At 36.2% G+C, this 27,168-nt stretch overlaps 1 protein-coding gene across 1 annotated transcript; it reads right to left on the bottom strand.

The window, feature by feature from the left end:
- Positions 1-3,936: 3,936 nt before the first annotated feature.
- LOC143858626 (GATA transcription factor 8-like) lies at positions 3,937-9,359 on the bottom strand. Its single transcript, XM_077369319.1, has 3 exons — positions 8,977-9,359; positions 7,701-7,958; positions 3,937-5,134 (listed from the first exon to the last, which is right to left on the bottom strand). Exons 2-3 carry the CDS (start codon positions 7,944-7,946, stop codon positions 4,319-4,321), a joined length of 1,062 nt encoding a protein of 353 aa, XP_077225434.1. The 5' UTR covers positions 7,947-7,958; positions 8,977-9,359; the 3' UTR covers positions 3,937-4,318.
- Between the last annotated feature and the right edge of the window lie 17,809 nt (positions 9,360-27,168).

The raw sequence follows: 27,168 nt of genomic DNA, 5'->3' as shown, positions 1-27,168 counted from the left end.
GGGTACTTGAACAATTGCTCTACAACCCCAAACTCTAAGATAATTTAAGTTGGGCTTTCTCTTTTTCCATAGTTCATAGAGTGCAATATGAGTTTTCTTATTTGAAATTCTATTAAGGATATGACAAGTCGTTAGTAAGGCTTCACCCCAAAATCCTTTACTTAAACCAGAATTGACTAACATGAAATTAACCATTTCCATTATGGTCATATTATTTCTTTCAGCAACACCATTCTGTTGTGGTGTATAAGGGGCTGAAAACTCGTGTATTATTCTCTTAGGGAATTGGTATTCCCCTCCTCTATCAGATCTAATACATTTAATTTTAGATTCACATTGGTTTTTCACTTCTGTATTATAAGTCTTAAACTTATATAAGACTTCATCTTTATGGCCAATCAGATATACATAGCAGTATTTTGAGAAACCATCAATGAATGTCACAAAATACTTCTTGCCTCCTCTAGTTGGAGTGCCATGTAAATCACATACATCACTATGTATCAATTGAAATAAAGAAGTAGATCTTTCTACACTAGGAAACGGTTTTGTAGTCATCTTAGTCTACATGCATATCTTATATTTATTATCTACCAAGTTTTCATCACATTTAGGTAATAATTCTTACTTTACCATATCATGCATTTTTCTAAGATTTACATGTTCTAATCTATTATGCCATAAAGAAATAGACTCAAGGATGTAAACAGAAATATTAACTTTATTAATATTCATCTTCAACATGCCCTCATACATATAACCCTTCCCTACAAATGACCCACCCTTGGAAAGTACAAACTTGTTAGACTCAAATACAAGTTTAAAGCGATTCTTATTAAGAAGGCTATAAAAAACAAGATTTTTTCTAACATCAGGTACATGGTATACATCAGTAAGAGTAAGGATCTTTCCAGAAGTGAATTCAAGTTTCACTTTGCCTTTTCCTTTGGCTTCTGTTGTTGAAGAGTTCCTCATGTATAGAACTTTTTCATCTTCGACTGGTGCATAAGTCAAAAATATGCTTCTGTCTTTGCAAACATGTTTTGTAGCTCCCGAATCGATCCACCAAGCATCTTCTCCTTCAAGAAAATTAACATCGGATATCATGGTAACAAACTTTTCATTATTTCCTTGAGTGTTTGACTTTTTAGATCGACACTCCCTCTTACAGTAGCCCATTTTGCCACATTAGAAACAAGTTCCTTTGCGCTTCTTGTTCTTATCAGAACCGTTGCCATTTTGATGCTTCCTCTTCTGATTACCTTTCCAATGTTGAGTAGGGGGTTTTGTATCGGTCATATTGACATTTTCCACCACATGAACTTTAGAAGATAATGGTTCAATATCTTCTCGTTTATCTCGAAGCCATGATTCTTCCTCAACTTGGAGGGTTAATTTGAATCAAATCTTCAAGAGACATCTCCTCCTTTTTATGTTTAAGACTTTTTCTAAAGTCTTTCCAAGACGGTGGCAATTTGTCAATAATCGAGGGTATGATGACTGTATCATCAAGATTCACCCCTTGTTGATGAACTTGACTAATGATATGTTGAATCTCATAGATTTGATCAACTACCAACTTATCATTAGTCATCTTAAAATTTATAAAATGATTTACTACAAACTTTTTGGCTCCAGCATTTTCCAATAGATACTTTGTCTCTAAAGCCGTCCAAAGTGCTCCCGCCGACTCCATATTATTGTAGATGTCAAACAGTTCATCGGTCATGGCATTAAGCATGTGGCCCTTGCACTAGTAGTCATCTTGATCCCACTTCCTTTTTTTACTGGCTTGAGCAGTCGTCTCATCTTCAACAATCTCCAATTTTGGTGTAATAAGTACATACACCACTTTTAGAGTAGTGAGTATAAAATGAACCTTCTTTTGTCATCTTTTGAAGTTGCCTTTGTTACAGCGTTACAACTTCACAAAATCGTGTGTCATTTGCTTCATTGATTGCGCCATGAAGATCTTCAGAATATTGTCTTAAGATTGTTGGTAGGAATATCCATCAGGCAAGGATGTAAGAAAGAAGAAGAGAAGCTTCAAGGCGCGTAATCGCTTTCCTTGAGACAATATTCGCCCCACCAGTTGTGTGCGAAGGGAATCCGTGAATTGCCTCTAAAATACAATGAAGCCTTGTAGAACAATTCTACAAATGTTTGATGACGCTTTGCACAAGCGGAATCAAACCCAAAACACCTTTCAAGAACTTCAAGGCTTAAAGAAAATCACTAAAACTGTTTCTACATAAAACAGATTTTAGTTCTATGTTTTATGATCAAAACTATCTTGAAAATACAAGTGAGAGAGATTGCTAGAGAGAGAAGAAAACTACAGCAATAACTATTTTTCTCATTATTAAAAGACAGGTTTTTGTTCCTTTTATAGAATCCTTGATGTCTATTCACTAAGAAACATCTCTTAAAAATATCTCTTTAATTGGTTTGATTAATGACCATTCGATCACAACTCTTTGTGACTTAAGTGTCTTGGCTCACCCACAAAGGGTCATTTGTGTAGGAAAAACATTAATAACTCTTTGGGAAAGAAAAGATATGAAAAAATGATGAAAAACGGAAGTGAAAAGCATGTCTGTTTTCTCCCAACGGATCATTTCTCGAACCGTCGCGGTCGACCTGGCTACCACGGTCGCCCACCGGTATGCGCCTATCCTTTTTCTTTTTTTTTTACGATCCAAAGAACCGCGGTCGACCTCCGACATCTCCCTGGAAATCAATTTAGTTTCCAGTAATCAATCTGCGGTCACCCAGGATACCCGGTCGACCGGCCCTGTCTTAAAATTCTTTTTATATTTAAAATTAAAAACTTGTAATTACATTTTAATTTCTAAATACTACTTTGCATTTTGAAAATTCTCTAACATAAATCACTATAAAGGTGATCTCAATCAATGAGAAAACCAACCATGTGCCTAACTGGGAATAGCCACTCGAAGTTTTAAATAATGTGAAAAGTGGCTCATCAAAACAAGAGACTAAATATCATTCCTCATTTGAAGATAGTGGGGAAAAAAATAATATGGCGACCCCATGTCTTTGAAAAGCCATCTCCTCCACTGTGTCATCTTCTACCAAATGTCACTATCAAAAGCATAATAATTGGAAGAGGGGTGACCATCCAACACCATAAAATTCCCCTATCGAGTGTCCTTTTAAACATTAGGGTGTTTTATAATTGCAGTCCTGTCATCATTATGACATTTCTAATTGTTGGCCAATAGTTTTGTGGAAATTGTTACTATGAATATGTCTTGCAGCCAGGCATTTTTTGTCGTGTTAAATCAGTGTCTCCAAGTGGTAAGAGTGGGGTAGGGCAGGTGGGACTATGGGAGAAGGAGAGATTTGAGAGGGTGCCTATGAGTTGAAGGGTGAGAAGTGGCTAAAATATGGGGAAAAAGTCTATCATGTAATGAGTGGAGTATTTTGTTTCCTGATTTTTCAGGTTTTTCTTGCACTCTCCTCACTCAATCTCTCTACCATCTATCCTTCTCCCACCATCCCTCACCATTGGGTCAGCTAATGTTCCTGGAACAAAAATTCATGGTAGCCAAACGTGCTCGAAAAGTGTAAAAGGAGAGAGGAGTGCCATTATCTCAGCAAGGAGTGAGGAATAGTGAGGAATTGATCGATCTCTTTCTTGAAACAAACGAAAAGGAAAAGAAAGATGAAACATAAATCATTAATCAACTGAGTCCTCTCAGGAGCTTGTTTAAGAATAAGAAAGAGGGATCCTCTTATTTCTCGAACAGAGGATTCATGATTATATATCCTTATGCACTTAGATACAAATGGTCCAATGGGAGCAAGAATTGTTCCACGAAATGCCTTCTACATAATGCCTTCTGCAATTGTCCCTAGCAAATCACCCCTTATAAATGTACAAACACCATGTGATAAAGAAAGAAAACCACGACCAAAAACCCCATGAAGTCATTGAACTCAACTGATAATAAACTGATGAAAACATGAATATCAAACCAACTGAACATTTTCCTAACAACAAATCAACTGCAAAAAGAATTTAAAAACCACAAATTCAATACCTGAAAAAAGAACCTAAACCACCATTCCTAAACCCTAACTTAATACCATAATACTAACCCTAACTCTTCTCTCTCCACCCCCATTATATCTTTCTCATGTTTCCTCTCTCACCTAACTAAACTGTATCTTTCTATCTCTGCTCTTCCTACTTCTATTTCCCCCACCCCCAGCTATACAAAAGTAGAAACTTCAAAAGAACAATCCAACCCAACAAGAACCTTCTTTCTTTCCCAAACCCAAAAACCCTCACTCACATGCCATTAGAATCAAGGAGGGGCCGGGTGTTGCTCTTTCTCACAAATTCCGGTACCGGCGCAGGTCCCTTCTCGCCGAACTTGACCCTCATCTCCACAACCTTCTTATGAGAATTCGAGTGCAATGACGCTAAGAAAGTCGGACTCGCAGCGGGCCGGTACTCGGGGAACAACCGGCCCGACTTGTAACGAACCCCACAAGCATTACAGAGCGTTTTGGGCCCCATGGGTCCAGCCCGCCATTGTGGGGTCTTCTGTATCTCACAATGCATACATTTCCGAGGCAGATGTTCAGACTGGCGACTCTGATGAGAAGTAGGGGGTCGATCAGTGGGGGGTTTCTTTTTGCGGATCTTTTTCGGGGGTTGGGATTCTGCGAAGGTTTCTAAAGCAGTGTAGGGGTCTTGGACAGTCCAATCAAGGTTCTGACGATCTTGACCGTTGATCTTCATGATCTTGCAAGATGCACCGACATCAGTTTCGAAGTTGGAAGGAACAATTGGAGGGAGTGGGAGTGGGGTGAGGTCTGAGGTGGAGGAGGTGGGGGAGAGGAGGGGTGGAACCGGGCGGGGAGAAAAGGTGGCGGGTCGGGGGCGCTTGCTCCTGGCTCGGCCCGGAATGACTGTGTCTGAGCTGAGGGGAATTGGTTTTGTGGAGTATGAGCTGCTTTCGAGTACAGAGACCGGGCTGGAGGAACGGAACAGTGAGTCCTTTTGGTTGAGTTTCTCCGAGTCATCTGGTTCGGCCTTCCAAGAGGAGAACGAGTCCTCCACGAAATTCGATAGCCATTCTAGTTGGGCGATGTCTTCGCACTGAAAAACAGAGAGAAGAAAAGGATCAGATAGAGAGATGGAAATAGATGGCTTTATGATGTCTCCGGGTTAACTCGGAAACTCTCCGGGTGAACTCGGGAATGCAAAATTGTTTGAGAGGGATTAAATTGCAGGGAAGAACAGGATGGTTGGAAATGAACAGGATGGTCCTGTTCTTCCCTGTTTCAATTGCAGGAAAAATCATGCAATCCAAAAAGGGAATTTACAGTTGGAAATGAATTTTCCAGTGTTTGGTAATCTCATTTTGCATAGAAATTTTTTTCCAAAATCGAAAATTGTCCTCATTTTTATACCTGCTAGAAATTTTTTACCCAGGTGCAAAAATCAATTGAAATTTAACCTTAGTAATCAAAATTGTGGACCAAAATCTTGATGGGAAGCCATGTTAAATAAAGGGTACAAATTTTTTAGGCTACTGATATCGGCATTATCATGTTTTGATAATTGCATAAACTCAGCTTGTCTTTTAGGTTTTTGGCAACGGTAATCACCTCTGACAGCTGTTTAAATAATAAAGGACAACATGAGTTAGCGCAAACACGTTTTTATATGTTTTTTACTTTTAGCCGAGATTTCATATGGAGTGCGGCTATAGTCCAGTATTCTTTAAAAGTACTGTACGGCCCAGTCCATGGGATGATCCAAACCGTTCATTTGTTGGGCTACTTTGAATATAGATTGTGCCCCAAAAATCACTTCCATAAGATGATACTAACCCCCCAATCTGTAGAGGATAGGAGGGTTAGGATCATCCTACGGAAGTGATTTTTAGGGCACAACCTATTTACCATATGGCCCAACAATGGACGGTTTGGATCATCCCATGGTGTGGGCCATAACTAGAAAAATACTGGACTACACGGCCAGACACCATAAAAAACTCGCTTTAACCCCAAACATGTTTTTTACTTTTAACAGCTTATTAAAATATATTATAAGGGAATTCGTGGGCGATTATCAAAGATGCCCCCCAATATATTCCATTCGCCCTAGCATGATTTTGATAATAGAGCGAACTCATCTTGTCTTTTATTATTTAACCAGCTAACCAGGTTTCGAAGGCTATTACAATTCGCTAAAAGCTCTCAACAGCCAGTAAAAAAAAAAGAAGATAACGATAGTGATATATATGCCCCCCTTTTTGTCACTGGGCCACCTCCTCATGTGTATTTAACAATTTATGGCCACTCAAGCATCAAGGGTGTGACTCGAAGAAGATTTTTATAAGGAAATGATTTCAGCACAACTATGTTTTGATACATGCCCTCATGTATTTCATCTTTTAGCATTTAGGATTTTAGGGCATGTTCCGCAACACTTTTCATTCTCGCCTAAAGAATCGGGCGGAAACGGAGTGAAGAGAAATTTTAGAAACGGTTATTTATCGCTTCGAGGAATCCTATTTTTTAGTCGAAAAAGTAGCAAAAAATTTTGAAACAGACCTTAGCAGGTCAAGCAGCCGAACATGATTTTTGAGATTTTTTTGGCATTCATCATTCTCCACCCCAAAAAAAGAGGGAAATCCCGTAAAAGAATAGTTGCCGAACAGACCCTTAATTGTCACGTAAGTGCTTTTGGGGACCGTAAAAACCCTTTTACAGCTCTTTAAATATTAAAGACAAGAATGAGCACCACGTATCAAAACATGTTTGTGTTGAAATCATTTCCATTTTTATATTGGCTATTAATAATTTTTCTTTTTCCATTTATCACCCCACTCCACCTTGCCGTTACAACTCCCAGTGAGGAGCGGTTCTAAAGAAATGATATTTCCACCACTTTCATTTGTCTTTTCCTGAAAATGAAAATAAGACAAACAAAATTGGCGGAAATGCAGTCTTTTTTAAATAACAAACAAAAGGAGGTAGAATAGAGAACACGGTTTCTACACACTAGTGTAGATAAGTTATCTACACACTAGCTTAAAATTCAGTGGGGCCCACATTATTTGGATGATCCAAAGCATTCATTTAATGGGCCCTCACATAGATAAGGTGTGCCCAAAAAATCAGCTTCATAGGATCATCCTTATCCTTTGGACTGTGGAAACAAATAATGGACAGATTACCTCCACAAATCGTAGGGTTGGGATGGTCCTATGGAGCCGATTTTTTGTGGACACCCTATCTATGTAAGGGCCAATCAAATGAATGGTTTGGATCACCCAAACAATATGCCCTCCGCTGTATTTTAAGCTAGTGTGTAGATAACTTATCTACACTTGCGTGTAGAAACTGTTTTCTCGTAGGAGTATCATTTCTAGAAGAGGTTAGTGTTTCAAGCTGTCTGACTAGAGAACATTATGTAGTCCGTATGCTAAAAACACATGGGCCCATATTGTTTGGATGATCCAAAGCATTCATTTGAGAGGCCCCAACATAAATAGGGCGTACCCAAATATTCAGCTTCATATGATTATTCTAACCCTTTGATTTCTGGAGCTAAAAAACATGCAGATTTGTATTATATTAGAACAAAATAAGTATATTCTTCTGAAAAATGCTAATATTAAAGTAGTAAAACTAAACTAAGGGTAAAAACTCACAGGAACTGAAAGCTCTGCAGATAAATCTTCCTCACTGTTTTGGCTGTTACCATGCCCGGAAAACCCAGAACCGGTACCGGAATCCGGCACCGGAGCGGCGGGCCAAACGGGTCCCAAAACATCCTCATCACCTCCCACAAGCCCTTCCACTTCCTCATTAGTAAAATCCAATAAGTCCTCAATATGGTCAAAGAAATCCCCACAAATATCTGTATCAATTTCCTCTGTAAAACTAGGCCCAACCATGGTTTCACCTATCTGTGATAATTCAAAAAATAATGAGAAGAACAGAAGATGAATAGAAATTTAAAGGGTCACTTTCAAATTTATAGAGTATAATGGGGAAATATTAATACAGTGATCTTATAAAAGATTGCGTATGAAGGTGTATTTCCGTTATTTAGAAAGTAACAGCTAAGAAGGGATATGCATGATATGGTACGCGTAACATGTGCCCCCCTACCCAATACGCGTTTCTTATTCCTTTCCGCGTGAAGGAAAAAACGGGGATTAAAAGCCCCAGAGGCGTATTTTAGCAACCCTGGTTCTATTTTTGGAGTGAAAATGCTGTTTTTTTTTAAAAAATTTCAGTGAAGTACAAAATTTGGGGAAAAATTAAAGAGACTATAAAATGGTGGGAATTATACAAGGAAATTGCAGGGGAAATGTAGGGATAATTTGGGGGTGGAATTTAAATGGGTTGGGGTTGTTAGTTAGACATGAACTGTCCCACATTTAATTTTGAATGCAGACCCAACTGGCCAAGAGGGTTTTAATGAAAAAACAGCAAGAAAAAAAAGTAAGAAAAATGTGAAATGGAGGAAGAATTTTAGGTTAGAGGGCGGAATTTTGACAGTTTTCCAAAGATACTGATATTTGCACTACCATGTTTTGATAATTGCTCAAACTCAGTTTGTCTTTTCTGTTTAAATTGGCTTCAAAGAACTTTTTGCCAACTGTAATAACCCTAGAAGCCAATTAAAACATAAAAGACAAGCTGAATTTGTGCAATTATAGGTTAGAGGGCAGAGTTTTCCAAAGCTACTGAAATGGGCACTACAATGTTCTGATAATTGCACAAACTCAGCTTGTATTTTCCGCTTTAAATGGCTTAAAGAACTTTTTTGCCAACTGTAATAACCTTTAAAGCCAATTAAAACAGAATAGACAAGCTGAGTTCGTGCAATTATCAAAACATGGTAGTGCCAGAAATTTGCTTAAAAAGGAATATTAAAAATGGGGGAGCATGAAAAGAATGAGAGTTCTGACTGTATACCTCAACAATATAATCTCCAATCTTTCTGTCTCTCTTCAAAATCAAACTACAACCTAAAACCCTTTTCCCTTCAAACCCCAACAAATGCAAGGAAAAGAAACCTCAATTATCTTCCTCCAAACAAAGAGACCCTTTAAAAATCTCAACCAAATTTTCCCAAGAAGAGAATAGGGAGAGTGATGAAAGGAGGAGAAAGCTAAAAAGGGGGGGATAAAGAAGAAGAGGGGAATGGGGTGTAGTGTCTCTCTACTAAAACAAACAACTAGTAGTAGTAGTTGTTCTTACGGTAGGTGAGCCTCCCCTTCATTGCTAGCTGTCTTTTTACGATCTCTTACTGTCGTGACGTTGAAGCTTTTTGCCCTTTTTCTCTCTCTAAGATATATGGGTCCACCCTCACCGCTCTGTTTTTTTTCTTTCTTTCTTTCTCTTCTTTTTCTACCCTTCCGTTATTCTTCTTCTTTTCCTCTTTTTCTCACTGTCTTTCTTAGGAGTTGCAGAGGAAGAACTGAAGGGTAATTTCACAGTCCCTTTTTTTATAATGCCACTCTTCACTGTAAGATAAAACCGGGTTCCTCCTATGACTCTATTCTATGCTGTTATTTCCCAGGTTTCACATTTACGCGTGATTCTAACTTTTTTTGTTTTTTTAGAGGGACTTGCTAGGCCATTTCGCAGATGAATTTTGCATTTGAGAACAGCCACACAGGTTGACTTTTTGGTAGATTTTGTCTTATTATTATATTCAGACGAGGTGGCTGTTCTCACATGCAAAATTCACCCGTGAAATGGGTTTTCACGAAACTGCCTAGCAAATCGCTTTTTTTTATAACTGGGAAAGGAAAGGAGGGTAAGGTAAAGAGGAAATGGTTTGTATTAGGACTGCAACAGGGTCGGGTTTTTCAAAATCCTAACCCAACCCTGTATCCCATTATCAAGGTCAGGGCCGAAAAACCTCAACCCATTGCCCGCCCTACAGGGCTCAGCACGGCCTTGGCCCTGGCCCGCCCTGATTGGGCAAGGGCGGGCCTGGCTGGCCCTGATTGACCCTAGTGCAAATACCTATTAAGAGTGCCAAAAATAAAGCAACCACATATCATATAGAACAAAATGATCAATAAACAGAGAAAGGAAACAAAATAAGACAATATGAATTCAACAACATGACGGGCAACAGAGACAATTAATAATAATAATCTAAAGAAACATCAATCCAAGATAATATAAAACATTAGCAAAAGAAACATGCATAGATGGTTCAATTCTATAATAGAAAACTTAGGGTCGGTCCAGATTAGGGTGACCTGAGACATTAACACAGAATCCGACCCGACCGTGAGTCAGGGCCTAAAAAATGAACCCTGACCCGCCCTTAGGGTTGGAAATTCCAGCTCAGACCCTGTTCGGGCTCAGGGCAGGTTAGGGCTGACAGGGCCAAACTTGCTCCCCTAGTTTGTATAATGTAACTAAGGAAAGCTTGTGGTTTTGGAATGGCAATAATATCCTTCAGTTTTTTTGGGGATTTACACGAGTGGGAGATGATAAAAATTCATCCCTATCTTTACCGGACGCACCCATTTTAATGGTTTTCTTGGAGTAAATACATGAGGTGTTAACGAATCCACTTAGGATCCGGATCGGGATCAAACTATGTCTTGGTCACGATCCGTTCAAATCACTCATAATTGAAATCTTTTTCCAGAGTGCTTTTTAGGACATTACTTGTAATGGGTCATGAATTCATGATCCATCTGTGTCTTATGTCTTGTTCATATTGTACATAGGTCTTTATAGTTGAGGGAGAGAAAGGGGAAGAAATTCCGAAGAAAGAAAAACAGTCTCGAAACGAAAAGTGGGAAAATACCAAACAAAAACGAAATGTAGTTTCCCATTTTGAGAATAGTTTCTAAAGATTACCGAATTATTCCTCATATATGGATATACCAAAACAATAACGAAAAAAGGAACGTTTTTTTCGTACCTTACCACTCTCCATTCGGATCCGTCGGATTTTGTGGCCACGTATCTGAAATTATTTTGAACCTTAGGATATGGATCCAATGGACATATTCAGATCCAGCGTTGTGCTCAAAACTTGTCTATTTACGTTAACGGATGGTGTGGGTCCATTGATACCCCTGTAAATAGGAAGTAAATGTGGGTCCTATTGAGATTTAGAGGTTAATTACATTGATTATTTGTGAAGCGGTTCGATTTCAAACTAATTTGCTGTAATCTTAGGTTAAACTAATTATCATTAATACACTACTTATCTAAAGACAAGAGAGGATAGCTGTAAAACCACTATAACTCTATAAGGAGGTTGTCATGATAATAAAAAAACAAAAGGGGGTGCATTTATCATCATCGCCTTATAAGCTTGATTAAGAACTCAATCAAATATTTAGAAAACAAAATAGATGGATTTAGCCCTCTTGTTCCAAAGATATCACTCATTTATCCACAAACTCTTTGCTAGTGCATATAAAAAGAAAATAAATGATTTTATCTAAAATGAAGTTTGTTTCTTTTATAAAGGGTATTATACTATTATACTATGGCTAGTTATACAGGCATGACCATGTTTTGATAAAGGGGCGGAATCAACTTGTCTTACACTATTTAACCAGCTGTCAAAATTCCCAAAAAGCTCTCAAAGAGTCAAAGACAATTAAGAGTAGGGGTGCAAGTTTGGCCCTGTCAGCCCTCACCCGTCCAGAGCCCGAACAGGGTCAGGGCTGGATTTTCCAACCCTAAGGGCGGGTCAGGGTTCATTTTTTTAGACCGTGACTCAGGTCGGGTCGGGTTCTGGGTTAATACCTCGGGTACCCTAACCCGGCCCGACCCTAAGTTTTCTATTATAGAATTGAACCATCTGTGAATATTTCTTTTGCTAATGTTTTCTATTATCTTGGATTGATGTTTCTTTAGATTATTATTATTAATTGTCTCTGTTGCCCATCATGTTGTTGAATTCATAGTGTCTTATTTTGTTCCCTTTCTCTGTTTATTGATCATTTTGTTCTATATGATAAGTGGTTGCTTTATTTTTAGCACTCTTAACAGGTATTTGCACTAGGGTCAATTGGGGCCGGCCCGGCCCGGCCCTGCCCAATCAGGGCGAGCACTGAGCCCTGTAGGGCGGGCAAAGTGTTGAGGTTTTTCGGCCCTAACTCAAGGTCAGGGCCAAGATAATGGGATCCAGGGTTGGGCTAGGGTTTTGAAAAACCCGACCCTGTTGCAGCCCTAATTAAAAAGATTTCTCTTAAAAGAAATGAAAGTACTCTTTCACGCCAAGTGTCTATTGACTAATTAAGATACCAATTAACAACAGTGTCTAAATACCATTTCACAAAAAGAAGTGCCTCTTTAATAAATGACAAAAGGGATTTGCTAGGGTCCATCGCAAAAGGCATTTCGCGGCTGGTCTGTCGCATGTCAGACCAGCCACCTCGTCAATGGAGACAAACACTAGCAATTCCCATGAAAAAATACTATGAAAATATCCAACATATATTAATCATCATATGATTATTCTTGAGATTTTCATGATGTCTTTAAAAGAAAAAAGAACATGGTTTTCTATGTGCCTATGTTCATATTTGATATGTGCATATTAGCGGTGTACATAGAGTTAGTTAGTATGTATTTATTATATAGTTGTGGGTATGTGTTTTAGAGTTATGAGTATCATAGTTCCTTTCAAATCGATCTGTTATGAGGTCCAAATCAACTTTTCCCCCTTCATTTCTCTCTCTTTTTCTTTGTTTATTTGTGTTATGGCAAATTAGGCAGTAACAATATTCATAGTGCCACAAACTTCTTTTGGTCACTTTCACTCCTTTTACCATCCAAAAACTTTAATATTTTTTGTTTATTTTAAACTTATCCAATTGCTGATTATGGTTCTTCATTATTGTTCTGCCAGTGAAGAAAGTGAATAAGAATGAGAGAAAAGGCGATACCAAAAGAACATAGTGGCAAATCCATCCTCTCGAAAAATAAAAACATAAATTTGACAAATAATCATATCCTTATTCAAAAACCAAGGATTTTCCTTCCCTAGATTACCAAAAAAAAAAAAAAAAACTAGATTTAGGAAAATTAGAAAAACATCTTTCCATGGCGTGGGCAAAAGGAGAATCGAGGGTAATTAAGTAATTTCGTGCCAGACAATATCCAGCAAAAGGGACAAATGAATGGGAACATTATTTTTTGCAAGCAATGTTGGGAGGCATTTTCGTAAATTCTAGTACAATGTGTGGGAAGTTTTTGTTGGTTCCGAAATGAAAAGCTTTATTACCGAACTCCCCCCTTTTTTACTTTTACGATTTTATCCCTTTCGAGTTTCAATCCGTTGCACACAACTTAAAATCATATCTGGAGGGGCCACACGGTTTTTCGAAATTCGAAAGGGCTTTAAAGGCAAAAAAATGAAATAAAGCGACCACATAACTGAAGGTGGCTTTTTAACTAACTTGAGTTGCACTCTTCGCATCATTCGCTTGAAAAATACTCTTCTCAAAGTCTCAACACACAGCTATATAGTCAATTTCCTAATAATGTGAATTAGCAGAAACCCAATTCAAAAATCCCAAAATTAGAATAGCTTTGTAAAGGGATAAGCAATTTTAAGGATTGTTGGATAGTTATTATCTTTGTGCAGAGTCAATTAGAGTATTGTTTCTTACCTTCAAAGGAAAGAAAAGGGTAATTATTTAACCATTATCACAATCTAGAGAACTTCAATGGATTGCTCTTTTCTGAGATTTTATATGGTGTGTGGGCCTAGGTCCATTATTTTTCAACAAGTACAGTGGACCCACTTCATAGGATGATTTGCTCATTTGTTGGGCCACAACACAATTAGGATGTACCCAAGAAATAATTTCCATAAGATGAACCTAAACCCTCCAATCTATGGATTGAAGGGTTGAAATAATTCTCTATAGAAGATTTACATGGTACAAGCCTATCTACATTATGCCCAACAAATGGGCGGTTTGGATCATCCTATGAAGTAGGCCCCACTGTACTTTTTGAAAAATAATATTGGTCTTTACACGCGCACACCATATTAAATCTTGGTCTTTGAGAGCTTCGGATACTTTGGCTGTCACCCATAAAAGCCACATGGAAAATAATGTAGTTGGAGCGACATTTATCATTTGAAATTATAGTTTAATAGGAAAACACATGTATTAGAGCTTAATTTAATTTTCTTATGGGCGAGGAGTCCTTCATTTTAAAGTAAACTGTTTGAACTCAAGATGCAATTATAGGCCCACAGATCATTGTATAACATAATCAACACATTAAACAATTAGCTAACTTGCATCATGTTTTTGCCTGTCTTCTACATAATAAAAATTAAATAAATGAAGCATTGAGGTAAGGAGTTCCATGGTCACACTTAATCTATAAATAAGGAGGGGGGGGTGTCAATTGATATAAATGTAGGCTTAAATGCCTGAAGTGGTGCATAGCATGAAGAAAAGGCACTCGTGAACACACAGTGCGACCTAAAAGACAGTGTTGGAACCTTGCAATATGGCGAGGCATGACCGCATGGCAATGCATGATATAAGATATCACAAATGTTATGGGCTTAGAGTCCTGCCAACATGTTGTAGAAGTAACACCTTTGTGAGAAAAAAGCACAATTTTCCATGTGTCATTAATTATTCACTTGTTTACTTCATAGCAACATTACAAGTGGGAAAATATCCGCCCCTTTTGATTACTTGGGACACCCAGCAGCAGTGTATCAATGGGGTTGATTGCCACATACACTGCTGCCGGGTGTCACGAGTAATCAAAAGGGGCGGATATATTACTTCCCTTACAAATATCACCGATGTTTTCAAAATCTCGTAATAATATAGAAAGATTTTTTTACAGCTGAAAATTTTCAAAAATATCCTTTGGGCAATTGGATGTAGGTAAAAATTTAGGTTTTTTTATTTCCTTGGAAAAAAATTCCAACAATTATTAGAGTTATACTTGTCCTAGAAATTATGGAAATATTTTTCATGAAAAATGAGTAACCCAAACACTAGAAAACTCATTTTCCATGGAGAAAATCAACAAGATAAATTTTCCTAGCATCCAAATAGTCCCCTATGACTTTCAAGATATCTATTTATTTCTATTTTTTCTGTTATTTTGAAAATTGTGGTAAACATCTTGAGGCTTTGTTTGTATAGTTACAATTTACATTAAACATGAAGATTTAAAATGCATAAATGGGTATAATTAAGACAATTGAATAATAGTAAACTAAACGATGTATTTCATCTTTAGTTTTTTCTTCTAGTTTCTCACATGGAGTTGGCTGGCACCTACTTGTTTTGATCTTGACAACTCTCTATTTAAACTTCTCTGTTGACAGCTTAACATCTAATGTGAAAAATTAAATACAATGAAAATCAGTGACAATGTCAAAACGAGTGATATATACTTTCTTGATTTTCTTTTTTTATTAAAGTTTGAGACAACCCACAAAGTAAATTTCTTAGAAAATAACCTCACTAAGAAATTCTAAGAACTACTTGTGACTAAATAATTTTCACCAAAATATATATATATATATATATATATATATATATATATATATATATATATATATATATATAGAGAGAGAGAGAGAGAGAGAGAGAGAGAGAGAGAGAGAGAGAGAGAGAGAGAAAAGTGTCTCTAGTCGGCCAACTAGAGAACCTTCTCTAGTCCGCCAACCCAAAACACAGTGGGTCCATAATGTTTGGATGATCAAAAGCATTCATTTGATAGGCCCTGACATAGATAGGGTGTGCTCAAAAATTCAGTTCCATAGGATCATCTTAACCCTTCGATTTGTGGAGCTAAAAATTGGACAAATTAGTGAAGTTTTATACCCAGCCATTTTAACCTCCACAAATCGTAGGGTTGGATGATTCTATGGAGCTGATTTTTTGGGCACACCGGATTACACAAAAACTGTGGGTCTGCACTGATTTTTTGGCTGACGGACTAGAAAACTTTTCTAGTCGGCTGACTAGAAACATCAACGCTATATATATATATATATATATATATATATAGAGAGAGAGAGAGAGAGAGAGAGAGAGAGAGAGAGATTCATCCGAGCATCTGGACTTAAATTGGATCACAAACATTGTCTGACAACTCTATCCGATAATCATGGCCGGAAGTACAATTTGTTTTGCGCATTAAGATCAAAATTAGAGCTAATAAGAGAGAGATTATGCCACTTTAATACTAAAAATAATACTATTTAAAAGATATGTTCCAAATGTCACTTCCCTACTCATTACACGTGTCAAGTATGCAAAGTTATGGTGCAAGCAAAGAGCACAAAAGACATGGTAGGTGTCATGGTGTATCCCAACTGTGAGGCATTGTCTTAATGAAGTGTCAAATGCTAGCTAAAATCATATAATTTACATAAGAAACCCTTGTCATTATAGTTTTAAATAATGGAATTTAATATATATTGGATTTTGTCTGAGTGTGGGTCTAAGATACAGAAAAATCTTGTTAGTTTGGTTTGCATGTGGTTGCTACATCATTTTCTCTTTAAGTGTATATTCATCTTCAATCATACTTCCAGGTTGATGAATGAGAGTGCAATCTGATCTTCAATGCTATTTTTTCTCCTTGTGGGGCCTCACGGTAACTTGCCAAATTTATGTGGAATGACTGAAATAACCCCCTCTCCACATGGTTCTTACTCAAGAACAGTCTGGGCATTATGGTCATTAGACAGATCTGTGAATCAATTCTTATGGTTTGAAGAACAAGTGTCGGCAGTATGTTCTCGTGAGATTAAACACAAAAGACAAAGTTTTAATGTCACCCATCTTCTTAAGTTGCTGTTGATTAGGATGTGTCATGTGGATATGATCTGGTCCGTTGATTATGATCGGCAATTTGCCATGGATCCAACTTCATTCCTACGAAAAGAGAAGGCTTAGGCGTTGATGCTGAACAAGATTTTGATCGACGGCTTAGGATTACCCGATCGTGAAGTATTAGATATAGGGCGATGATAAATTCGCATCCCTTTAAAGGAGGGAATGTGGAAAACTCCAACGCTTTTTAGTGCCAATTAACGTTACAAGGGGTGCAAATTATCCTACGAGGGGTGCGAATTTATCATTGCCCTAGATATCTCCGATATTTTACAAAGGCTACTGATATCGGCACTACCATGTTTTGATAATTGCACTAATTCAGCTTGTCCTTTTCATTTAAATTAGGTTAACAGTTTTATTGGGAATTGTAATAACATTTGACGGCTGGTTAAAGGTGAGTAAGTGGGATTATCAAAACATAGTAGTGCCAATACCAGCACCCTACAATGAGAGCAAAAGAAACGACAAAGTGGTAGAAACAAACTTCAAAGAGAGGGGGCATATCTAGGGCTTACGTGGCGAAAGAAGCGCAAAATTCGGGAGTCAATCTGTAAGAGCGTGCCTTCACGTACGTAGTAACGTACGCACATTTGTAGGGCCCACAGCACGTTGCCTCGTCGGCAGTTGGGCTATTGAAATCGTGGAGGGTGCACTGTAATGTGAGGTGGGACCCACATCACGTGGTCCAGCTGGCACCGACGTAAAGCAACGCGCTTTCTCACGTGACATGGATTCCTTGCTTTCATAAGGCGTAACCTACGTTTTATACAAGGCTTAATTAGCGGCAATCATTTTAGACGACGAATTTACCCTCGTCTTTTTAAATATTTAAATTGACCACATAAGAACATTCTCTTACCGGCACGTTACGACCGACACAAGCTTTTTGTCACGATTACCTAGCGGTGGGTGCCGAGTTTATTGACTGAAGAGACTACCTTCGTTGAATTATGAAATATCCAAAATATGAAAGAACTTTTTGTCAAAATTATGTAACATTTTGGCCTAATTTCCAAGTTGGTTAAATTGTAAGCAGTGATTTGCTAGCATCCATCGGAAAAGGCATTTTATGGAAAGTCTGGTTGCATGAGAGAGCAGCCACATAGGCTCAGATTTTGTCTTATTCATTTAATTCGTCTAAATTGGCTGCTCTTTCATGCATAGTTTCAAATTTCGGTTTCGGAATGCGTTTCAATCCTCACCGTAGCTGAAATTTTGGCTAAAATCCGATACACCAATTACATGTAATATTATATTTCGATATTTCAGGAAAATATTATATAATTAAAAAATCAAGATTTTAGGGTTGACATTTTGAAATTTCGGAGGAAACTTTGGAAAAAAACGAAATTTTGACCGAAATAAAGTACCGTTTCAGGTATTCCCAATTTCGGCTTCAGTGGTGACTGAATTTTGGATTTCGGTCGAATTAAAAAAGACAAGCTCTCATGCAACAGACGCTCCGCGAAATGCCTTTTGGGATGGACGCTAGTAAATCCCTGATATAGTGAGCACGAATCACACGAAATGCCAAAAGCACTCTGGAAATGAAAATGACCGAATCGTCGGTCATTTGCATTTTTGTCTTTATGTTCTAAACAGTCTCGTCTTAGAAGGGTTTTCTTAATTTAATTATGTAACTATCAATCAGAGTAGTATTGAAATCAAAGTACATGGATGGGACTACGGGTGCAACATGGGTTGATTTTTGGGAATTAGGTTGAGCTTTCAGCGAAAAATTAAGAGGGTTTTGGATTGATTCTAATCTCAACCCGACCATACTCAAGTTGCATCCCCATGTTCGAGAAATATGAGCTAGGAGGAAAAATACTCTTATTCCCTTCTGAAGAAATTGAAAATGACATTCAGGCTTTATTTGTAATTAAATAGTCTCTATCTCTCTCTCATCACTCTCCTTTTAAACTTCACTCAGGGCAATGATAAATTCGCACCCCTTTAGGATAATTCGCACCCCTTTTAAAGGAGGTGTGTGTGGCAGCCTTTAACGCTTCTTAACGTCAATTCATGTTACAGCTGTCGGAATTATCCTACAGGGAGTAGGAATTTATCATTGGCCTTTTTTATTATCCAAGTTGAGTTTTTATATCCTCCTTGAATTTTTGTCATATAAATGTAAAAATAAAGAAACAAATGACAAAAAATTCAAATACTATATAACACCTGTATCATGTTATTCTACGAGAGAATACTAATTTGGAGAAATTTCATCATTTTTTTTATACTATTCAACAAGTAATTTGGTTTTAAATTATCATCACTAAGCTTTTGATGTCCTCGTCAAGTTTTCATTTTCAAATTTAAAGATATATATTAGAAAATTGTTTTAAATTTTTTTTTTAAATCCCACAAATTCTGAGGCCCTATAACACATTTATCTTCATTTTATGTGAAAATTCCATTTATTCTGTATAAAGACAAAATCACCCTCATTAGTAATTTTGAAAAAAAAAATTATATTTTTCTAACACTAAGTAATTTAGTTTAATTTATCCTCGTAGAGTTTTTGGATTTTATACTCCCATTAAGAAATTGAGTTTGATTTATCCACGTTGAGTTTTAGTTTTATGAAGCTTTGGGAGGGGGTAATTGAGCATAGACTAAGAAAAGAAACTAAGGTATCAGATAATCAGCTTAGCTTCATGCCTAGACGATCGACTACGGAAGCTATCTTCTTGATTAGGAGGTTAATTGAGAGATTTAGAGAAAATAAAAAGGAACTTCGTATGGCTTTCATTCATTTGGAGAAAGCGTATGATAGGGTCCACAGGAGTGTTATGTGGTGGATCCTTGAAAGGAAAAAAGTGCATAGTAAATATGTTGATATGATTAAGGATATGTACGATGGAGCAGTAACTAGTGTCAGAACTACGGATGGCACAGAGAGTATAAACACTAAGCTCTAGTGAGTTTCCAATTACAATAGCAATGCACCAAGGATCAACACTAAGCTCTTATCTTTTTTCGCTAGTTATGAATGAACTTACGGAGAGTATAAAGAATGAGGTGCCGTGATGTATGTTATTTACAGATGAATGAAGACAAAATCTGCTAACAAGTGAACTTGTGTGGCTGCTGTCAATTGCAACAGACCATCCGCGAGATGCCTTTTGCGATGGACACTAGCAAATCCCTTAAAAATATATATTAGATTTAAAAAAAAAAATATTAAAAAATCCCACAAATTCTGAGGCCCTATGAGTCTATGACACATTTATCATGATTGTGAAAATTCCATTTATTCTGTATAAAAACAAAAGCACCCTCATTGGTAATTTTTTAAAATTTTTGATATTTTTCTTTCACTAAGTAATTTCATTTAATTTATCCTCATTGAGTTTTTGGATTCTCTACCCCCATTAAGAATTTGAGTTTAATTTATCCACGTTGAGTTTTTAGTTTAATTGGGTTGAAAATATTAAAAAATGCCCAAATATTACAAAAAGATTCCAAATATTATATGAGATCGTGAAATATACTTATCTTATTATATTTTAAAAAAAAAACCCTTCATATTTTTGGTAAATAAAAAATAACCTCATTTGATTGATTTAAAAATCACTCCAAAGCAATTTTTTATTGAATTTCACATCTTAATAGGGTATTTTAAGTCATTTTTAATCAATTCATCATATTTTTTAATTTTTTTTCTAAATAATAGTTGTGTCCTATCGAAATTTGTAGAAATTTCTTCTGATATTTTGGAAATTTTCTTTAATTAATTAGGTTTGAATTATCCTCGTATAGGTAATTTTTAAGGTGAAAGAAAAATCGTAGAGGTTTTTTATATCATCATGAAATTTTTGTTTGAGTTAAATTTTTTCTAAAAAACAACAAAAATTTTTTGAGACCCTCTAAGACTCATATGTTCTTGTTTTTCTTTTTTACAAAAATACTGTTCTTTTTTCTTAAATGATAAAAATAAACTCATCTAAATGAATTTCACATCTTAGAAGGGTGTTTTGGTTATTTCATTATATTTTTTATTTTCCTTTTTCAATAGAATTTAAGTATATTGGAAATTTTAAGAATTTTCTCTTTCTTGAATGTTTTTTTTAATTATTTCAAGTTTTTTTTAACCTCCCAAGTTGAATTTTCATTATACATGTTAAGATACTATGTGACTCCTTAAAAAAGGTAGAAAAATACCATATATTTTTAAAACGTACTAAAAATTGTATGATACAAAACACTTGTATCTTACTTTTATTTTAAAAATGGCATTGATTTTAAAATAACCAAATTACCCTCATCAAAATGATTATTATATCCTAGAAGGGGATTATGGTCAGTTCATTTAATTTTCCTATTTTTGGGGCTTTTTACAAAAGAATTCTTATCAATTTCTTTAGAGGAAGTCTAAACTGAAGGGAGCCCTTGCAAAAAAGAGGTGAAAGGGTTCCCCCATTGGGCTGCACATATGATGTGCAGCCCAATGGGGGAGCCCTTTCACCTCTTTTTTGCAAGGGCTCCCTTCAGTCTAGAGTTTCTCATTTCTTTATTTGCAAAAACAGTCTTCTAGTTTGACAATTTACAAATAGAGCCATCACATTGGATTGCAAATCAGGATCATGTCATCAATTTGTGACCAAAATACCCTTGTTAAATTTATTTTTACTCGTAAAAAGATTGCCTTTTAAAAAGATCAAAATACCCGTGATGCTCATTCATATGTTTTTTTTAGGATGAGTTCCACCAACTCAACTCAAACCCATGTATAGGGTGTGACCCACCATTTTACGCCATGTTTGATGGAGTAGGTCTAAAGATCTCCACCCAAGCCCATGTATAGGGTTGTGCCCCCATTCTATGCCTCATGTTTTGATGGGGTGGGGCCATTTTTGGCCATTTTTGTTACTCCTGTGATTCCAAGAATGCAAGTATATATAGAAATGATCTTCCCACACCCTTGATTTGGACCATATCATTGAGAGTCATGGGTATTTTGGTCTTTTTATAAGAAAATTTAGGTAATTTTACGTATAAAGATGTTTTGATCATTTTATGAGTCAAAAAGTCTACCATGGGTATTTTGGTCACACATTGATGGCATGACCGGATTCACAAAATTCACCCTATTGTGAAGACTCTCTTTGTAAAATGTCAAGCTACAAGATTTTTTTGTGAATAAACCAAAGTTGGAGACTTCTTTTGCAAAAACCCCTTCCTTTTTTAATGGTATTGAAATTTTCAAGAAATTTTTTTCCCATTCTTAAACCTTTTTCAATTATTTCAATTTTTTTATCTATCCAAGTTGGGTATAAAAATACTATATATAAAATCTTTTAAAAATACCAAAAATTGTATGAGTCTTATGACAGTTATATATATATCTTATCTATCTACTACTATAAGCTGGGAGGAAAAGAAGTGAATTTTTTGATTTTTTTGAAAATTATATGAGAATTACACATCACCCCCAAACAGATAAATACCTCTTATGCCCTAAAATTCCAACACATCTAAGTGAAAATACCTCCTATGCCCTTAAATTCCCACGAGCTCACGTCTTCTTCTTCTTTCTGTTCTATGAAGATTCTTTTGGTCTTTGTTTCCACTATGAGAGATAGAAGACTACATCAACCTCCATTCCCATCTTATCAACGTCCCTCTCTCTTTCTCTTTCTTTCAACACATAGATTAGGGTTTTTCATCATCATTTTTAGTTTTTCTTCATCTTCTTCCTCTGTTGTTTGCCACTTAACAACAGATGTACTTTTTTATTTGAAAGTTATGACTTTTTGTCCCCTTTTCCAAAATGAAAGAGAAGGCTATGCTTCTGATCTCCCTTTTCCCCCTTCTCTTATTCAATTTTAGGGTTTTCCTGATCTTTTTTTCATCCTTTTTCTTCAATTTTGGGGTTTTTTAATCCGGGCATATGTGTTTTCTAAAGAATACATGAATACCTAGAGTGGTGTTTCCATCTTCTCTATGTGTTGCTTGATTGAGAAATTAGACATGGTATTTTTGGGATCTTTGCCAATTAGAAAACTCAAGCCTCAACCCACACAAAAAATCCCCTACTTTTATACATATTGATCGTTGTTGTAGCTCTCTATGATATTCGGGTTGGTTATTCCAAATAAGTCCGTACAATCTGGAGCATTAGAAGGATCTGAATGATATAGCTGCTCTAATTTAATTCAAGCTTATTTACCCCATTTACTTTCAATCGCAATATCTGAGATATAGCTGCTCCGTTGAGTGGGAACTGTAACTTGTTGAAGGTAATTTTTGCACCTCAACCCTCATTCAACTTCTAATTTTCTCAGTTATTTTCATTAAGAAAAAAAAAAACCCAATCTCTCCTGTCATGAAGGCATCCTACTTCATATACTTTTTGCGGTAGACTGTTAATTTCGGGGCTCTGCTTTTATGTTTCCTTTGGTTTTCTGTGGTTTAGAGATCAATAAAGGTTGAAATATGGATTTAGATGGATTGTTGTTTAGGGTTTCTTAAATTAGAGTTTTATATCTCAAAGATCATTTCTGCTAGATCAATTTAGCCCCATATCAGTAATCCATTTCTTCGCTTTTTCATTACATACTTAATGCTCAAGTACATGCTTTTGTTGAATCATCTTATTCGGCTAGATAGATTCCACCCCACAGTAGTAATCCATTTCCTTGCTTTTCTATTAGATACTTAATGCTCAAGTAACTGATTTTATTGAATCATTTTAATGAAAATTTGTGTATTTTGAAGTGTTAGATCATCTACTCATTTGTCGTTCCCTAATCGATCAAGACCATGCTCACTATGTGATTGAAACACAATTTAGACAAGACACAAAAAAATAAAAAAAATAGAATGACAGTGCTGTGGGTGGGTAGTTTCTCCGAATGTTTGAGTGAGGTGAAAAGGAAAGCCTCAATTTACCGACAATTCATGAAATATGAATGAAGATGGAGTTCACTTTTTCTCAGGTTCTAGGCGTAGAGATCTCCACACGTAGCCACAGAGAGTTGTTTCAAGTCAATTTTGCAAGAATCCCTTTTACAGCCCCTCTTTTTCAAGAGAGTAGTGCCGCCTCATTTATGGATTTGTTTTGCTATCTTTTACACGTGTTATTTTCTTCTTAATCATTTACTTTTGCAGCTTCTGATTTTCAGTACTTATATTTGCTACTTAACTTTATTTGTCTGCATGAAATTGAAAATACTAAGAACAATATGTTACTTTTAATCAACAAATACAAATGCAGAATTTGTATATGTTTGTCTATGTCTGCAATAGTTTATGCCCCCATGTCTATGATGTTTATTCTCATTAAAATTTGCCATTGCAGACCCTAAAATTATATTGTTGATGAATTTTCTTACAAAACCTAAAAACATCTATTTCTTTGGTTTTAGCAGGTATCAGTGACATTTTCTTCCGAAGTTTGGGAAGAACAATTTTACGTTTTTTTGCTTTAGTAATTGTAAGATTGTGAATTGAAGGTTCGATTGTCTCTGATATGCTGACATGCCAATTTTTGGGCAAAGACTTATCCAGTGACCTTTATTTTCTCACATATGCAATTCCAAAATGAAATAATATGTCTGAGCAGTTGTGACACCAACTGCTGAAGCAACTCTGGATAAAAACGAGAAGTAGACTAAATTTTGGTTGTATGTTCATCTTGGGTTTCTGGGTATTGGATGATATTCCCTCTCTCTCACACACACTTTTTTTGTATCTTCTTGAAACTCTGGCATAGATTTTATAATTTTCATAGGCATGTTATTGTTGCGAATACCTTTTTATTTTTATTTTTATGGTTAATGGGTGATTTTATTTGATGCACACCGGGTGTTTGATGGAATGCTTAAACAAGATATTGTTACATGGGTTTTAGAATATTGTAGCATTATTTGTTAATGGGTGTTTAGCATAGGTGTTTTCATTGGTTTTTGGAGTTGAATTCAATTTTATAACAGTCTACATCTTATTCATTTTGTTAGGTTCTTTCTATTTTGTCAACTTTACTTGCTTTTTATGAATAATTTACTTTCCTTTGTCATGCCATCCGTGTATTTTCCTTTCACTTCTTTATAAATGCTCTCTCACATATGCAATTCCAAAATGAAATAATATGTCTGAGGAGTTGTGACACCAACTGTTGAAGCAACTCTGGATAAAAATGAGAAGTAGACTAATTTTTGGTTGTATGTTCATCTTGGGTTTCTGGGTATTGGATGATATTCCCTCTCTCTCACACATGCTTCTTTTGTATCTTCTTGAAACTCTGGCATAGATTTTATAATTTTAATAGGCATGTTATTGTTGGGAATACCTTTTTTTTTTATGATTAATGGTGATTTTATTTGATGCACACCAGGTGCTTGATGGAATGCTTAAACAAGATATTGTTACATGGGTTTTAGAATATTGTAGCATTATTTGTTAATGGGTGTTTGGCACATGAGTTTTATTGGTTTTTGGAGTTGAATTCAATTTTATAACAGTTTACATCTTATTCATTTTGTTAGGTTCTTTCTATTTCGTCACTGTACTTGCTTTTTATGAGTCATTTACTTTCCTTTGTCATGCCTTCCGAGTATTTTCCTTTCACTTCTTTATAAATACTTTAGAAAAATCTTTAACTCCATCTTTTAAACTATCCGTTTTAATCATTTACTTTCCTCTGCCATGCTGTCTGAGTATAAGATGAATTGTTATATTGTTGAGGTCATTTACATTCTTTATTCAGGTCATTTACATTCTTTTATTGGAAAAAACTATTGAAATGCCTTTGATTTTAAAACCCTGAGGAATTTGGAAGAGTATCTTACTATTAACAGAAAAACATAAAATGAGTATTTTTCTAATCAATTTCTTTTAGGTATTATTTTGCTATTTCCTGTTCTTTTTCCATGTTTCTTATCCAGGGTTGCACTTCTTTACAAATACTTTAGAAAATCTGTATTCCCATTATTTACCTCATTTATTTTTTGAATCATTTACTATTCTTTGTCGTGCCGTGCATCACACGGCAGGTCTTTACTAGTATAGAATATAGCAAAAGAGAAAATGAAGAATTTTTTCCAATTTCTTGAAAAATTTGTGGATTTAACACGTTAGCCTTTTTGCTTTTCTCACAAAATACACTCCAGTAAACTATTTAATTTCAATCCTACCCCTGTGTAAGCAGATACAAAGTCAAACATGTTTTTTTCCTTTTCCTTCAAAAAACCATTACTTTGACACATGTACTCTCAGATGAATTAAATGCATGAGAGGAAAAAAACAAAAAAGTGGCAAACAAGGATAGGCTGTGGACCCCGATCCGAGATAGGCGGCGAGGGAACTGGTCCCCACACCATCCTCTGGATCATCCACGTGTGAAGGAGAGCTCTACCAGGGAACTCTCGAAACGGATGCCACCCTCATAGCATAGCACGAGTGGCGATATAAAAAGAAAGAGATATGTCTTGATCCGGAACCAAGGTTCGAAACCGAGACATACCTAAAATAAACTCAGAGTCGCCATCCATGGATATGCCATGGAACCCTAAAATCAAATCCTCTGTGCAATGGATAACCAGAAATATATATGGGTTCGTGCCTGGTTACGAATGGGGAAGGTCTGAGAGCACCCCCAATTCGTCCGAGTGCAAGCACTTGGTCTCTTATGCCATTTATTATTAACTCCAAAGAAGTTTGGGTAAAAATCATGTGAAATGAGAACAATCCTCAGGAATCGTCTACCTAAGCATGCATTTCCTGAGGATAAAATAATAAGCACACATAAAATAAAATGAAAGATGTGTCACCTAAGCGTAGCTAGGTTATGAGTGACATGCCTAATGGGTGTCTAAGTTCTGATGTGCAAACACATGCAAGCTATAGCTAAAGGTATATGATCAGTACAATAAAGTAAGAAAACACATCAAATCCTACAATAACAGCACAACAAAATCCTAAGACTCTAAATGATTAGCCCGAGTCTTCGGATGATCTGGTATTCATCCAAAGAAGCCTACGTATCTCCGCCTCCACGAGAATCAAGGCAACGTAGTTCTTCGCGCCTATTCTAAGCTATGATGCCTAAGACACCTAGCCCTCTATCCTAGACTCGATCTAAAAGACCGGACCAGTTATTAAAGTTTCTTGTACGATTATTTAAATTCTAGTGAATTATGGATTTTAGGACACCCTATATGCCGTAACTAAATGCAGATTAGCCCTAAGCTAATGCAGGTGATTCCTACAACCTATGTGTGACTAGGCTGTATTTCCTAAGGAAAACCAAGGGTGGACTAGCGTATCCTGCTCTAGT

The sequence above is a fragment of the Tasmannia lanceolata genome, unplaced genomic scaffold, assembly GCF_043159265.1.
Source record: "Tasmannia lanceolata isolate RefF3 unplaced genomic scaffold, GAP_Taslan_0.1 ptg000026l, whole genome shotgun sequence".
NCBI classification, from domain to species: Eukaryota; Viridiplantae; Streptophyta; class Magnoliopsida; order Canellales; family Winteraceae; genus Tasmannia; species Tasmannia lanceolata.
The sequence above is the reverse complement of the archived record's forward strand: the minus strand, read 5'-3'. Positions and strand labels throughout refer to the sequence as shown.